Source organism: Protopterus annectens, chromosome 7.part1 (genome assembly GCF_019279795.1).
Source record: "Protopterus annectens isolate FY-2018-M chromosome 7.part1, PAN1.0, whole genome shotgun sequence".
In the NCBI taxonomy this organism is placed as follows: Eukaryota; Metazoa; Chordata; order Ceratodontiformes; family Protopteridae; genus Protopterus; species Protopterus annectens.
This window is the reverse complement of record NC_056740.1, coordinates 30,752,764-30,769,837: the sequence shown is the minus strand read 5'-3', so window position 1 is coordinate 30,769,837 and position 17,074 is coordinate 30,752,764. Positions and strand designations below refer to the sequence as shown.

The following is a 17,074-nucleotide window of genomic DNA, read 5'->3' as shown; positions in this document are numbered from 1 at the left end:
TTTTATTTTTCAGGAAATTCCAGAATACATTTCTTACTACATCCCCGTTATTTCAAAATAAATCATTTAATTACACCTATAAGTTTTCTGTAATAAAGGATGTCGGCACTGTTCACATGGCCAAACAATGGGCTTCAATTTCAATAGAAATGATTTATTACACTATAAAGATCGTGAACCAGGATGGGGTTCAGCAGCCATTGAGGCTGGTCACTACCTATGGACCTAATACTCGGGGTTTATGAACATCATAGATAGACATTGGAATATTCTTTTGGAGAATAAGTTACACACTATTCTCAGGGACAGATGTTCCTTTTCTTTAGAAGGGACGAACTATTGGGTCCCATTTGAGCCATTATAAGAGGTCTTTGTCTGTCACAGGCTAAAGTTTCTACCAACTAACTTTACAGGGGCACCAGTGGTGGATGTATCCCATGTGGGCATTGCAAATTTTGTACCAAAGTCCTACTTGTGACCAGCAGCAAAACACTCCTGAGGTTTTGAGATCAAATTTTGGGCTAATTGTAGTTCTGAGTGGGTTATCTACTTGGTAACCTGCACTTGTTCCGCGTTTTATGTAGGTCAGACTTCTAGGGCTTTCCGTCTTAGAATCTGTGAACACACAAGTGATATTAAAAATAAACGTGGTAACAACGCATTATATAAGCACAGTTTAAAACACACCTCAGCCAATTTTATGTTTATGACCATTGATTGTATTAGGGGGAAATGTCAAGATAAGGTGAAGTGGCATGAGATACTTACTTCTAAGGAGAGGAAATGGATCATTAAACTTGGGGCTTTGTTCCCACCAGGTCTTAATGACCAATTGTGATTTATTGGTCATGGATTGTGATTGGTTCTCTTATATTCCCAGTTGTATATATGTATAGTCACTGGGATGTGTCTCTGTTTATATATTTTTTACTCTCACTGAGGAAGGCTCTGTTGAGCCGAAACCGGTCTGTATGAGTTTTTGAGCTATCTAAGTTATGAGGGATTTTTCCTTCATTGGTGAATAAATATTTGTATATACAGTTACCAACAGCTGCTGGCTTTGTTTGTTTTTTGGCTATTCATTGATTGTAGCCGTGCAGCGTCTTCCGTGCATCTATTTTGGATTTCTCAGGTACACAACTGTACTTTGTGGAGCCCTCTATGGCTTTAAACAAAATTTCTGCAGCTGCACCACTAACTGTTATTCTCAAGGATGAAGAGAGTTTACAGGGAGTGGAGTTTCCTGTTAGTGCTTCTGATATTGAGGAGTAACCCATTAAATTACTCTGAGTTGATTTAACTATTTAAGTTTATCAGGCTGGCACTGCCTTAAAAAGGCACTGCAGAGTGGACAAGATTTTAGCTAGGCTTATACCAGCCTGTGATGTATAGTCTAATACAAGAGCTCTATCACGTCTGTCTTCATATAGTCCATGAAGGTACGTTTCATGTAATTTACAGCAATTTGGATTATGATGGAGTCGTACTGGTACTGGTGGAACAATGACTTCAGCGCATGTGTAATCTGGGGGATCCTTGGCCCCTGTTTGGCAGCTGATTGTGACTGTGTTCATGCTCATCCTAGTGAGTGAGGCAGTGGGGCATCCATTGCTTTCCTAATTTAGTCTCCTAACTATGACTAAAATATTGTGCTGTTTGGTGGTTTGTCTTATGTGCTTAGAGGTTGAGATACCTTCTGATGACGCTGTGTGTGTCATGGTGCAAGTTTTCTTAGTGTTTTAGAGGCTGCTGAGGATTTTTTTGTGATGTCTTGGAGGTCTTTGAGGTTTTGGAAGATTATATTTAAGATCCTCAGTATATGTGAGTGCGTGTGCACACACATGACAGAGCGAGTGCTTGCATGCAAGTGTGTCTTGCCTACAGTAACATTGTGTAACTTCGTCTGTCACATACCATTGTCAGTCTGTTTTAGAATTAGGTGATTGATAGTAAGCATGAGGTAATTACTACTTTGCCTTCAGACACCTAGCGCCACCAAGCTGGCTGCAGACGTAATAGAAAAGTGCAGATCCATATAGCTTTAATTTTTTACTTTTTTTTACTAGTGGATGCTACAAGAGCATTAATAGCGGACTACTAGAGTATGTACTTGCAGGGCTGTTCTCCTCAAAGCGATGCTAAACTAGGTACTGGGGTGATCCCTGATGTAGTCTTTTATAAGGAAAATTTTAATTCCGGTTATTTGCAGGATAGTGTCTCACAGACACGCCAATAGTATAGCAGTACAGAAAGCTGCTAAAATAAATATAATGGCCCTCTGTCCTATCACCAAATCACACTAAAGGCAGACCAAAGCGTTTCCCAGCAGTGAGACAGATCAGGCTACCTCCCACTGCCACTGGAATGCAGACCTAAACACTCTTAATGTTGAATCCCTTTAAGTCAGAAGTACAGGAATGCAACAATTAAGTACCAGCAACAAATGCAAAGTAGCAAATTACACAGCAACACTGCACGCAAGGCTTCTCAAGAGTGCATATGTCAACAGCCATCAAGCTGTATAATACTGGGGCCTATTGCAAAAATTGGCATAACAAAAGTTGTCCTGTAGCACTCCAGTAATCCCGTTTGTTTATGGCACTAGGAGAAGAAAGCAGAAACAGCATACAATAAAAAATCTGAATCTTTGGCCTGAATAAGTTTTGTGACACCTGTGGATGTGAAGTATCAAAAATCTACAGGTGTCTTGCTGTCTTTCTTAGCCTGGCTATGCTTCCCAAAGATGAAAATTGAACCTTGTATCTTGTGTCTGAAAGGTAAACACCTTAACTATTCTGCCAACCCGTGACCTTTAAAATATTATCAGTCTGAACACTACAGTATTACAAGCTTAGCCAATAACCACAGGTCAGAATCAAACCCTGAATTTTGTGTCAGAAGTAAAGACCTTAACCATCATGCCAACCCTTCAATACCCAAATATCAAGAGATTTAATTTGGCATAATTTGGTTGTGCACTGAGGAAGCTGACTAAGATAGTGATGCAACAGAGAGGAAGAAACTGCTAAGTCCAGCTTTAACAAGTTTAAGTATGAGGATCATCTGAGGAGAAACACATTAGGGAAAGGTCATGTGTTTAGGACGTCTAACAAAGCTTACCAAGTAATTGGTAGCCTGTGAAAGGGCAAGATGTAAGAAGATGACAATATGAACATTACTCAAGAATGTACAGGTATTAATTACTGTCATCACAGTCACTTGATATTCATATTTTCATAACTGGAGTGAGCTACATCTTATTGATGGTAGTATGAAATGTCAGGAATGGAGACAGAAAATACTCTTTATCGCTGTCCATGTATTTTGCCCTTTGCTAGAGCTATTGCTGTGTACATTAATATTCCCAAAACTAAATGACTTAAAACCTGAAGCATATCATCAGGTGAAATGTTAGATATTGACGAAAGCCATCATTGATAATTGCATTGCAAGTTCTATAACTGGAGAAATAGTGCTACTTATATTGCTGATTAGACGTGGATGTAATTTTGCATATTTCTGTCAGTATTTCTGTAGAAAAGCACTCTGCAGGATCGGCAGTTTGCCATCCTGTAAAAGCTCAAGTCTGCTGATCAAAAATACTCTATACTACATGTCTAGATGTTCTTCGTGTTTCACTGTTGCAGTCATTACATTTGGGTAATCTGATGGCAGGTTGCCCTCAGTCGGCCTGAATAACAAAGTCTTGAGTCCTGTGTCAGTTGTGGTCTCCTCTTCCAGGTCGTCAGGGGTATAAAACATGCAGCTGACGCCATTTTAATCAGTCTTTCTTGCCGCACGGTGCCCGAAGCAGAAGCAGTTTGCACGTGCCAGTCGGCCGACTCCTGGAATTTTCGTATTCGAGTTTCAGAAGCGAAGTCTTCAAACTAAAGCTAAGTACCCCGTTGGGGAAACTTTTTTTCTTGCTCCTTACTGATGTCAGTAAAAGTTAATTGCATTACTTGTGGGAAGCAAATACCTCATAAGGATTTTCATTTGTACTGTATTCCTTGCCTAGGCCCTGATCACAACGTGCCTTGCTGTTGGTTTTGTGCTAAATTTAACCAACGCACTGTTAAGCGTCTGTATATTTTTGCTTCTAAATATTTTGGTTCGAGATTTAACTACCCTGAAATGTCGTCTGTTAGCAATCCGACTACCGGAGTTCACAAAAAATGCAATGAAAAAGACAGACAGACCGAGGTCCAAAACCGACGACGAAGCTTCTCCTAAGCCAGTCGCTGGTTCTCAGTGAGGCACGCAGCCATGATACCCGCTACTTTTAAGTCGCAGGCCTCTACTGAGACCCATTCAGAGTCCAGTATGCCGCGAGATTTGCAAAGTATTGAACCTGCGGATGTCTCCCCCTTGGATGGGTCCGGAACCACTGAGCAGGCACCAGCTTCTGAGGGTGTTCAGGCCTTAACATTTTTACATTAAACTGACGCCAGCAACAAAAACAAGGTCAACAACTTGTATGTCTAAAAAACCAACGCATGAGCCCACGTGCTCAGGCCCCTATGCCTAAAAATCAGATTATCAAAATGGCTGAGGATCTAATTACCTTGATCAGGGGTTCTCAACCACATCCTGCTAAGAGGCCTAGGCAAGGCGCTGATTATGAATCTTCAGATCAGGTTTCCATTTCTTCTGATTCCTCTTCTGATCAGAAATTTTCTATTCCACCCTATGAGGATTCTGATGCAGAGTAATCCATCCCATCTGCATCTCCTCCTGAGGATTATTCTTTTGGAGAGAGTTTGCATACTTTAAGGGAACATTTTCACTGGGAGAGTCAGGACTTCTCTGCATCAAAAAAGAGGCTTGGGGATTTCCTTCTTCCTCAGCATAGGCCTTTGGCAATACCTCCTGTATTAGACATTGTTGATGTGTTCTCTGAATCAAACATGGCTCCTGATTCCCTGTCTCCGGCTCCTAGTAAGCCAGACAGATATTACAAGGTTCCTGACTCCCACAAATTTCTTTTCAAAAATCCTGCTGCTGATCCTGAGACTATTTCTCAGGGTCCCAAGGGTGTAAAGGCTTCTACAGCCAAAAATCCTACCCCTTCAGATAGAGGGCACTGGATAGATGGGGTAAGAAGGTTTATGCATCTCCAACCTTGGCAATCAGGGCTTTAAACTGCCAGTTTCATATGCTTAAATATCAGAAGAATGTATGGGCTTACTAAAATAGAAAATGTTGATTTCTGATTGTGTGGAAAATAGAGTTAGAGGATTTATTGCGTTCGGCAGAACAGGTTCGAAAGCATACTTTGCAGTGTGGTTTTGATTCCTTGGAGGCCTCTTGTAGGGCCGACGTAACTGGATCTGTGATTAGAAGGCATGCCTGGCTCAAGGAGCAAAATCTGCCTGATCATGTTAAAGCTAAATTGTTGGATGCCCCTTTGCAGCATGATACTCTGTTTGGTAATAAAGCAGAAGTGGTTTTAAAGAAAATGGAAGACAAAGCTAAATCTATGCAAACTGTAAAAGATTTCTTGCAAGTGCAGCCACCCAGGTTCAGTAGGCACACTGGCCTACTAAAAATTGGTCTTTTCCTGTGTCCAACAGAGCCACTCAGGGCAAACCCAGGTGCTCAAAAGGCTCCAGATATCAAACACAGGGTTCTTATGGGTCAAAGCAATGGGGTGCCTCCACCTCCAAATCTGAAGGAAACAAAGCAACAACCCTACAGTAAGCAGTCTCAATGACTTTCCTCTACCATTTCCAAGCACTTATCTTTTGGCAGCCCCCTTGGGGGGAAAACTAGCACTTCATGATCAAATTTGGCAGTTAATTACCCAGGACAAGTGGGTATTAAACATAGTATCCCAGGGGTACAGATTTCATTTCCATACTTTGCCAATTCCAAACGGATGGCCGGATCTGCCACAAAACCAGTGGGCAGAGGCCCAGAAACAAGTCATGTCCCTCATGGATATGGGGGCCTATTCAGCCGGTACTAGAAAAGGAAAAAGGGCAAAGATTTTATTCAAGACTTTTTCTGGTACCCAGAAAAGACCGTTCATGGTGTCCAGTACTGGACTTATCGATTCTGAACATGTTCCTGGACATTCCAAAATTCAAAATGCTGACTTTACAACAGCTACTGCCTATGCTAGGCAAGAATGCTTGGTTAGTAACTCTAGACTTAAGAGGCATACCTGCATATCCCAATAAGGGAATCATGCAGAAGATACCTCCGCTTCAAGGCAGGTTTTTTGCATTACCAATTCTCTGCACTGCCCTTTGGCTTATCTACTATGCCCAGGGTCTTTACAAAGTGCCTGGCACCAGTAACTGCATTCTGCAGACAAAGAAACATTCAAATTTATCCTTATCTGGACGATTGTCTCATTCAAGCAGAGGACAAGGACACTCTTCTTCAACATCTGGCGATGTTCTTCGTTCCCCATTGCTGCAGTCCTTACTATTGGGTATAGTCCGCGTCCAGTCGGCCCGAATACCAGAGTATAAGGCTGACGTCGGTCAGGGCGCATTAGACTGACGTCAGTACGCCAGGGTACTAATGCGCATGACCGACGTCATATCCTCAGTCTTTTTTGCCGCATGGTCCGATGCAGAAGCAGTTTTGCGAGTGCAGGTTGGCGTTCTGAAATATTTCCGAAACCGGAGTTTCAGACCAAACAGAGTTGGCTAAGTACCCGCTGGGAACATTGTGGTTTTTACTTGCCTCAGTATTTAACCGGATGTCAGAAAAAGTGAATAACTGTATTTCTTGTGGGAAACAGATACCTCATAGGGATTACCATACCTTGTGTATACCTTTGTTTAGGGCCTGAGCACGACGTTGTTGGTTGCCGCTCTTGTGCTAGGTTTAACAAACGCACTATTAAGAGGAGGTTAGACTGTGCCAGGTTAGTGTTTGGGAAGCGTTGCAATTATAAAATGCCGTCCGGCTCCGGCGCCCGCCGGCCCAAGAAGCGCAAGGACAAAACAGCAAGCCTAGGGTTGATGAACCGGCAGTCCCGGACGCCGGTTCTTTAGAAGGCTCAGTGGAGCCAGAGGTTTTGCCAGGAGTTTCCATGGAGTCTCAGGCAGAAACTTTACTGTTACAGGATGTGCCTTCTCAGGAGGTAGGCCAGGCTGAGGGGCTTCTCAGGTAACTGTTCTTCCCTCTCTTCCCAGGGTAGTTAGAGCCTCTCCTTCTGTTGCCAAAACTTCTTTGAGGTAGGCCTAGTTCAGCTTCAGTGGGGGCTTCTCCTAGCATTTGGGTTCTGTACCTAAGAAACATATGCTTAAAATGGCAGAAGATTTGATTACTATGATTAGAGGTTCTATGCCCCGCCTGATAAGAGGCCTAGGGTGGAACCGAGTTTGATAGTTTTGAACAGTGTTCAGAGGCTTCAGAGTCTTCTGCGGAAGACTTGCAGGAGTATCCTACTTATTCTGATTCTGATGTGGATGATTCCACTCCTACAGCTTCTCCTCCTGAGGATTTCTCATTTTCAGAGACTCTGCATTCCATGAGGGAGCACTTTAAATGGGAAGGCCAGGATTACTCTGATTCCAGGAAAAGGCTTAGGGAATTCTTGTTTTTACCCCAGCATAGGCCCTTAGCTATTCCTCCTGTGTTGAATGTGGTGGAAGATGTTTTGCAGAGGCTTCCTGAACCCTGACTCTTTGCCTCCTGCTCCTGTTAAGCCTGATCGGTATTATAGGGTGCCCAAGCTCATAAGTCTTGTTTAAGAGTCCTAGGAGGGACCCAGAAACTATTTCTCAAGGGCCTAAAGGTGTTAAGGCTTCTGTGGTTAAAAATCCTGTTCCCACTGATAAAGAGGCAAGGGCTTTGGATAGGTGGGGAAAGAAAGTGTATACTTCTTCCACTCTAGCCATGAGGCGTTGAATTGTCAGTTTCACATGCTAAAATATCAGAATTATCTCCTTTCACAATTAAAATCTAAGGTGGATGCTTTCGGAAGGTATTGAGTGTAAAGAGTTGCTGGATTTGGTTCATGTGTCTGAACAAGTGGGTAAGCATTCTTTGCAATGTGGTTTTGATGCTGTACAGGCCTCCTCGAGGGTGGCTGCTACTAGTTCTGTTCTTCGCAGGCATGCCTGGTTGAAGGATCAGAATTTAGCTGAGCATGTTAAGACAAGGATTTTGGATGCTCCTTTACAGTCTGATGTGTTGTTTGGATCGCCTGTGGAAGCAGTTTTAAAGAAAATGGAGGACAAAGCTAAGTCTATGCAAACTGTTAAAGATTTTTGCAGGTGCAGCCACCGAAGTTTAGTAGAAATTGGCCTGCTAAGGGTGGACATATCCTGCTTATGATTCCCAGTCTAGGGTAGGTCTAGACGTGGTAGGGCAGGGCTCAAGGTTCTTTTAGGCCTAGAACAGGAGTTCACCTGCTCAGACTTCTGGTGAGGGCAGGGGTCAGTCCTTCGTAAACAGACCCAATGACCTGTCTTTTCAGCTGCCAGTAGATTCTCGCCTGGCAGCTCCTTTGGGAGGAAGACTGTCTCTTTTCAAAGAAAATTGGGATTTAATTACTCAAGACAAATGGGTGTTGGATATCATTCACCACGGTTACAGATTTTATTTCCATACAATGCCCCTTTCAAAGGCATGCCAGACGCTCCTCCTCCACAAAGAAAGGAGGCTCACAAGCAAGTTTCTCAGTTACTCCAGATGGGGCCATTCAGCCAGTCCCTGTATCAGAAAGGGGCCTAGGATTTTATTCTCGCCTGTTCCTAGTACCAAAGAAGGGGAACACGTGGAGACCAATTTTGGATTTATCTCTCCTCAACACTTTTCTGGACATTCCCAAGTTCAAGATGTTGACGTTACAACAGCTTTTACCTCTGCTGGGCAAAGATCACTGGATGGTAACTTTAGATCTCAAGGAAGCTTACCTTCATGTGCCTATAAGGCTAAGTTGCAGGAAGTATCTGCCTCGAGCTGGAAATTCTCATTATCAGTTCTCTGCATTGCCCTTTGGCTTATCTACTGCCCAGAGTATTCACAAAGGTTCTGGCTCCAGTGATAGCTTACTTCAGGCTTCAAGGAATTCAAATCTATCCTTACTTGGACGACTGCCTGATTCTGGCTCAAGAAAAGGAAGACCTTCTACAGCATCTGGAATATGTTATAGCAGTGCTAAGATGCCTAGGGTATTCTGTGAACGAAATAAAGTCCAGTCTAGTACCCTCTCAAGACATGTGCTTTCTGGGTGTAAGACTGAATACAGCAGCCCAGATGGCCTTTTAACCCGGACAAACAAAAGAGTCTGTCACTTTACTTCCATCAACTATCTCATCAGTCCGGCTGACTGCAAGGACAGTCCTTCAAGCATTAGGGTTCATGGCATCTTGTATTCTGGTGCTTCCCAATGCCAAACTGCATATGAGGAAGCTACAATGGTATCTCAAAAATGTATGGACACAGCACTGCCAGGATTTGGACACTGTCATTCAAATAATACCTTGCCTTCAAAAGAATTTTGTTGTGGGCCCAGGAATGTCACCTAAACAAGGGACTCTCTGTGACCCGGCCAGGGGCGAGTCAGATTTTAACGACAGATGCCTCGGACATTGCTTGGGGAGCTCATCTAAATGGAAAGTGGATACAAGACAAGTGGCCTGCCAGACTACAGCATCTACATATCAACATGAAGGAGATGTTAGCAGTCCAGTTTGCATTAATGGCTTTCAAGGAGTTACTTCTTCCAGGGCAGGTGTTGATTCTAACAGACAACACAACTGTCATGTGGTACATCAACAAGCAAGGGGAACACATTCTTATCCTCTATGCAGGCAAGCAATGATTTTATGGGAGACATGCTAAGCTTGCAACTAACTCTTCAGGCAAGGTTTCTGCCGAGCACAGAACTCCTTAGCAGATGTGTTAAGCAGACAAATCATGGATCCCCACAGTGGAAACTGATCTTCATGTATTTCAAAAATTGACAGTGTCATGGGGAACTCCAGACATAGATCTGTTCGCTTCTCCACTAAACCACCAGCTGCCACAGTATTGCACAAAGGTTTCATCACACAGCTTGGAAAGTGGATGCTCTGTCTTTCAGTTGGAAAACCTTCATGTGTATGCCTTCCTCCTCTGCCTCTTCTTCCAAAGGTACTATTAAAGGTCAGACAAGACAGGCCAAGGATGATTTTGATAGCTCCAGATTGGCCTCGCAACACTGGTACCCACTACTACGGAGTCTGGTAAGGAAGCCTCCATGGCCTTTACCTCTGATTCCTCATCTGTTATCTCAGAAGGATGGTCATCTGCTCAATGTCAAGCTTCACTCTTCATCTAACAGCCTGGCATATTCTGTGTTGAAACGCAGCAGGTCTCAACTTCCTCAACAAGTTTTAAATGTGATTATGGAAGCTAGAAGACCTAGTACAAGGAAAGTGTACGCAGAAAAATGGAAGAGATTTTTATTTTGGAGTACAGCTAAGAATTTGCAGGTTTCTGAGCCTAATTTGAGTGTGGCTCTTCAATATCTTACTGAGTTATTGGACAAAGGTTTGTCCTTCTCTTCCATTAAGATTCATGCTGCAGCAATTTCAGCTCACTATGATTGTGACCCACCATTGTTTCGATCCTTTGTTCAAGCAGTTTCTTAGAGGGGCAAAGAATATAAGACCCCCATGTAGAGCTCCTACTCCTGCTTGGGATCTCAATTTTGTGTTGGAAAAACTTACTCTACAACCTTTTGAGCCTGCGGCTACTGCTGAATTGAAATACTTGTCATGGAAGACTGCTTTTCTGTTGGCTATTACTTCTGCAAGAAGGGTGTCTGAGTTGCAGGCCCTTATGGCAGTAGAGCCATTTTTGATTTTCCATAAGGATAGGGTATCATTACGTACTAATCCTTCCTTTATGCCTAAGGTGGTTTCTAGTGTGGCTTTAAACCAAACTATTCATTTGCCTACTTTTATGCAGACCCCCAAAATAAAGGGGAAAAGATTTTGCACACTTTAGATGTACACAGGCAATTGCGTTATTATTTAAGCAGGACTAAGGATTTCAGGCAGTCTCAGCAGTTGTTTGTTTCTTTTGCTTTGAGTTCACAGGGCAAGCCTGTGTCAAAACAAACTATTTCTAGGTGGATTGGCTTTGCATTGCATTTTGTTATTCCCATCATGGCAAGGAGATTCCAGCTGGGATTAGGCCTCATTCCACTAGGGCTACTGCCACTTCAACAGCATTTCTAAGGGGTGGCAACTAAGGATATTTTGAAGCGGCTACTTGGAGTTCAGTGCATACTTTCTCTAAGCATTATCACCTTCCTATCTACTCTAAGTCTAGGGCTGGTTTTGCCACAGCTGTTTTGCAAGGCATGTTGTCAGCTCCTGCTTCTTTATGATTTGCCAGCCTCCCTTACCTCTGCTTTGGGATTCTACCCAATAGTAAGGACTGCAGCAATGGGGAACTAAGAACATAGTACAGTTTTGTACCTACCATAAATGTAGATGTTCGAGGATCCCATTGCTGCAGTCCAATTTACCCTCCCTCCTTCCCTCTGTGTTTAGGGGTGGTTGTGTAGGTGAGGTTACATGCTTATATTTTGTATATATTGTATATATTGTACATATTTTTGGTGCAGGTATTTTGGGCCTTGTCTTTTTAGGGTCTTCTGACATCTGGGGCAAGAAAAGACTGAGGATATGACGTCGGTCATGCGCATTAGTACCCTGACGCATTGACGCCAGTCTAATGCGCCTGACCGACGTCAGCCTTATACTCTGGTATTCGGGCCGACTGGACGCGGACTATACCCAATAGTAAGGACTGCAGCAATGGGGATCCTCGAACATCTACATTTATGGTAGGTACAAAACTGTACTTTTTGTAAAAAGGCTTCTAGCATGCCTAGGGTACACCATAAACGAAAAGAAATCACAACTGGTACCCTCTCAAATAATTACATTCCTGGGTGCAAGCTTGAATACAACTGGCCCAGATGGTTTACCTCACGCCAGACAAACAAAGGCAATTGACAACATACTTCAAACAAATGGCAACAAAAACCCAGTTATCTGCAAGACAGATTCTGCAGGCTTTAGGGTTCATGGCATCCTGCATTCTACTAATTCCATATGCGAGTGTGCATATGAGGAAACTTCACTGGTACCTAAAAAGTTTATGGAGTCAACATTTTCACAGCCTGGAAATAATTCCTCTCATTCCTTGCCTACAACAGGAGTTTCTTTGGTGGACAGAGACTTGTCACCAAAACAAGGGACTGTCATTCACTCTACCCCCTGCCACCCAAACCCTAACTGCAGACTCATCAGACTATGCTTGGGGGGGACCACCTGGCAGGGAGATGCATTCAGGGTAAATGGAGCCCAAACCAAATGCATCTGCATATCAACCAGAAAGAAATGCTAGCTGTTCAGAATGCTCTGACAGCCTTTAAGGACTTTCATCCAGGACAACAACTGATAAAGACAGACAACACCACAGTTATGTGGTACATAAACAAGCAGGGGGGTACACATTCCTACCCCCTTTGCAGACTAGCCATGGCCTTGTGGAACACAGCCTTGACTTACCAAATACATATTCAAGCTCAATTCCTGCCAGGAAAGCAAAATACTCTGGCAGATTACCTAAGCAGAAATCTTATGGACCCGTACAAATAGAAAGCCATGGCCTTGTGGAACACGGCCTTGACTTACCAAATACATATTCAAGCTTCATTCCTGCCAGGAAAGCAAAATACTCTGGCAGATGACCTAAGCAGAAATCTTATGGACCCACACAAATAGAAACTGGATCCACAAATCTTCAGCATGTTCACACAGAAATGGGGGAGCCCAGACATAGATCTATTTGCCTCTCCCCAAGACCATCAGTTGGACAAATTCTGCACAAGAACTCATCACAAAAAAGCATGGAAAGTGAATGCTCTAACCTTCAGCTGGAAAAACCTATCCGTCTTTGCCTTTCCCCCTCTGCCACTACTCTCCAAGGTCTTACTAAAAGTCAGACAGGAAAAACCAAAAATGATCCTAATTGCTCTGGACTGACCTCGCCAGCACTGGTACCCGCTTCTAAGGAATATGTCACACCTTCCTCCATGGTACTTGCCTCAAACACCTAATCTACTGTCTCAGCAGAACTAACAAATTCTGCACACTCCGCTCCTAACTCTGAAACTTGCAGCATGGCTAATCAACTAATTATTCAAACCACATCTCTCAGTAAAACTGTGATGGATGTCATTTTGGAAGCCAGAAGGCCTAGTACTAGAAAATCTTATGCTGATAAATGGAAGAGATTCTGTGCTTGGAACCAAGCACAAGAAATAGACACAGCAAAGCCTAATATTCCTCAGATTTTACAATACTTAACTGAGATGCTTGACAAGGGCCTATCTTTTTCTTCAATAAAAATCCATGCCTCTGCCATCTCGGCTCATTACAACACAGAGCCTCCCATCTTTTCTCATCCACTGCTTAAACAGTATCTCAGAGGGGCCAAAAATTTAAGGCCTCCCAGGAGAACACCTGCATGGTACCTCAATTTTGTGTTGGAAAAACTCACCCTGCCTCCTTTTGCACCAGCAGCTTCTGCAGATATAAAATTTCTGTCTTGGAAGACGGCTTTTCTTTTGGCAGTCACTTCAGCAAGAAGGGTTTCAGAACTACAGGCCCTCATGGCAGTGGAGCCTTTCATTCTATTTTACCCAGACAGGGTGGCCCTCAGGACCCATCCTTCTTTTACGCCTAAGGTGGTATCCAGTGTGGCTCTTAACCAGACCATTTACCTGCCAACATTTTTCCCCAATTCGCAGAACAAGGGGGAGCGGATTCTGCATTCATTGGATGTACACAGACAACTAAGATTCTACTTCAACAGGACAAAATCTCTAATAAAGTCTGAGCAACTACTGGTAGCATTTGCTGCAGTATCAGAGGGGAAGGCTATATCAAAGCAGACTATTTCTAAATGGATAAGCCACTGCATTCGTTTCTGTTATTTGCACCATGGTAAACCTGTGCCCAAGAGGATCAGATCCCATTCCACCAGGGCTGCCTCTACTTCAGCAGCTTTTCTCAGAGGGGTCCCAACCAAAGACATTCTAAAAGCTGCTACTTGGAGCTCAGTTCATACGCTCACAAAGCATTATCATTTACCTCTGTTCTCTAAATCCAGGGCAGGCTTTGCCACTGCAGTCCTGCAGGGACTTATAGCTGCTCCGAATGCTGTTTAGTTCCATCCTCCCATCCATAGCTTTGGGATTCTACCCAAATGTAATGACTGCAACAGTGAAACACAAAGAACATAGTACAGTTGTGTACACTTGCCATAAATGTAGATGTTCGTGTATTCACTGTTGCAGTCCGGGTTACCCACCCGCCATCCCCCATTCTATACCTTTTCTTTCCTTCACTATACTCAAAAGCCTTTGTAGTGTATTTGCTTTTAGTTGAAGGTAAATTTTATGTTTCTAAGGTGCATTTATATATTTACAGTTTATATATATTTTTGCTCCCCATTTGGGGGGCACCTGACATCTGGGGCAAGAAAAACTGATTAAAATGGCGTCGGCTGCATGTTTTATACCCCCCGACGACCTGACATCATGGAAGAGGAGACGGCAACCGATGCAGGACCCAAGACTTTGTTATTCAGGCCAACTGAGGGCAACCTGCCAGCAGATTACCCAAATGTAATGACTGCAGCAGTGAATACACTTGAACATCTACATTTATGGTAAGTATACAAAACTGTACTTTTATATGGCTTCCAAGATATGAAAAGTTGCCATGAAAATTTAGAGAAAAATCGTTCTGGATTTTTTTTGCATTGTATTACAGTACTGATGTAAATACTGTAAATGTATGAAATTCTGTCATAGTAAGCAAGACTCTTGCTAAGCTCATAACTACTTACAGTTTTTTTAAAAGCATTCACTGTTTAGTAGATGTCTGTATTTAAGTTTATGCTGTTGAATTTTTTTTTTTCCCTCTATATTGTTCAGGAATTTAAGAATGTATGTAGGCCACCGGAGGTGCAAAATGCTGCTGTTGCCTGATCTAAAACTCTGTTCTGTTAATCAAGCTTACAGCTTGTAACCTCATGACACTGTAACCTAATTTGGGCAATTTTTGTTAACTAACCTAGTAACCTAGGACAGTTTGCATGTTAGAAAGTAGCTAGTAGTATACTATGTTTTGTAGAAGTCTAGTCAAAGATAGTAACACTTGGTATTTAGTAGTGATTAAGGGGTATAAAAAAAAGTAAAGTAGCAAAAGCAGATGGGTATTTGGTGTAACCTGAATTCCTGAGATACTTCAGTATCTGTTATAAGAGTACAGGAGGATGAAGGTGAGAGTAACACAGTTGAAGTGTGGGAAGGAGGTAAAATTAAAGCAATGGTACAGAGGGCAAACTGAGGGAAGAAAGTGTAGTGGCAACAAAGCATAGTGAATTGGAGGAGGTAGTAAATTTTACAGAAGGGGTAGTATTTGTAATCAGATTGTGCTTGTGTGCTACAAAAAGACAATTGTTGGAGATTTTCTTGCTGTGTATGTTAAGGAAGATCATCTAATTTTATCTTAAACTAGAATGCATTTGCATAAAATGTGTTTCATAGTAAGCTGTGCGTTACAGGCTTTGTCACGTCTGTCTACCTGCTAGAGAAAAAAATAAGCCTTCCCAGTACATTCATGCCCATGTGTTCCCATTTTCAGTGGCACAAACCTGTTAAAGAAGGCCATCACTCAGCCAGTCATGAGGGAGGTTTCCTTTTTTTACGTCCAAGCCCATTCTGTGGTGACTGACACGAGCAGTCCTAGGTGTGAGGACTCTCGCATGCAGTGAAAGCTTCCATATCAGTAATGCTTAACAGTTTCAAGCACGCATCCCTAAGGTATTCGCATGCCTTACAGCTTGGTGTCCTTCAGATGCCATCATTGCAGGACACCACCCCCTCCCCAAGTGAATGAGCATGGAGCATTCACTCCCACCCTGACTCAGTGGCTTCTGTAGCACCTCTGTTCCCAAATGTCTGGATCACAAGAGCTGTATCATTCTGCATCACAAAGCCAGCTGTGCCTGATTAACTTTGTCTGATCTTGCATTAAGTAGTTTGGCTTTTAACTTTTTTAAGTTAAGGTTTTTCAAACTTTTGTCAGAATTAAGATTTTTAATGTCTTTATTTTGTTTACTTTACAGGTACATTCCAACTGCAGCTGCTTTTGGTGGACTTTGTATAGGTGCCCTCTCTGTACTGGCTGATTTCCTTGGAGCCATTGGTTCTGGAACAGGAATTTTGTTGGCCGTCACAATTATCTACCAGTATTTTGAGATCTTTGTTAAGGAACAGAGTGAAATGGGAGGCATGGGAGGGCTGCTTTTCTAATTAAAAGTGCTACCCCCTATTGTTACTGCTCCATTTATTTTGGTGGACCACTGACATAAATATGTTGTCAAAGCAGGACAAGGACAGCACATTGCAAATGACTTTATTGGACAAGAATTTTTTGTGTTATCTCAATAACAAAAATTTTGTGCACAGCTGTTCCCTTTTTATACAACTTGTATGTACAACTGTTTTATTTTGTAAATTTCAGAAAATACATAATTTTCCTCCTAAAGAATAAGGAAACTGATCGTGATTATGCTCATGACATGCTTATCAATTTTTGAATGTCTTTTCAGGGAATTATCAGCATATTTCTGTGTGCATTTCATTATGTCTAGAATTTTGGTTTTTATTTTTTTCTTTTCAAGGTGGTACTGTGTACCATATTTATTTTTTGTGTCTGCGTGCAAATTGTGGTTGAAAGCACAAACTGTTTAACTATGTATGCCCATGGACACTGGCCTTTTCAGTGTCTGCTCTTCATGTCTCTGTTCTTTAAACATTACACAAGTTTCACTTAGTGGCCCTATCACCAGTTCAGCACTAGTTTATGCAGACATGGTTAGTTTAAGATTGGAATTTAATTGTGCTGTAACTGTAGACTAAATCATTCTAGTCTGAAATCAGCAGTTAATAGGTATTGGTGTGATTCCTGTTCTCCGTGGCTTAAAATATGGTTCAGTTAGTAAACAAGTGTTGCAGGCAGACATTTGTGCC

The 17,074-nt window shown here is 42.5% G+C and overlaps 1 protein-coding gene across 1 annotated transcript in view; it reads left to right on the top strand.

Annotated features, from left to right (window-relative positions):
* SEC61A1 (SEC61 translocon subunit alpha 1) overlaps nt 1-16,592 on the top strand; it is a gene marked incomplete in the record, with an annotated part of 429,191 nt that extends 412,599 nt beyond the window's left edge. The window contains 1 exon segment of the mRNA XM_044078537.1: nt 16,168-16,592. Within this exon segment, the coding sequence (XP_043934472.1) occupies nt 16,168-16,354 (187 nt within the window).
* Nucleotides 16,593-17,074: the final 482 nt, after the last annotated feature.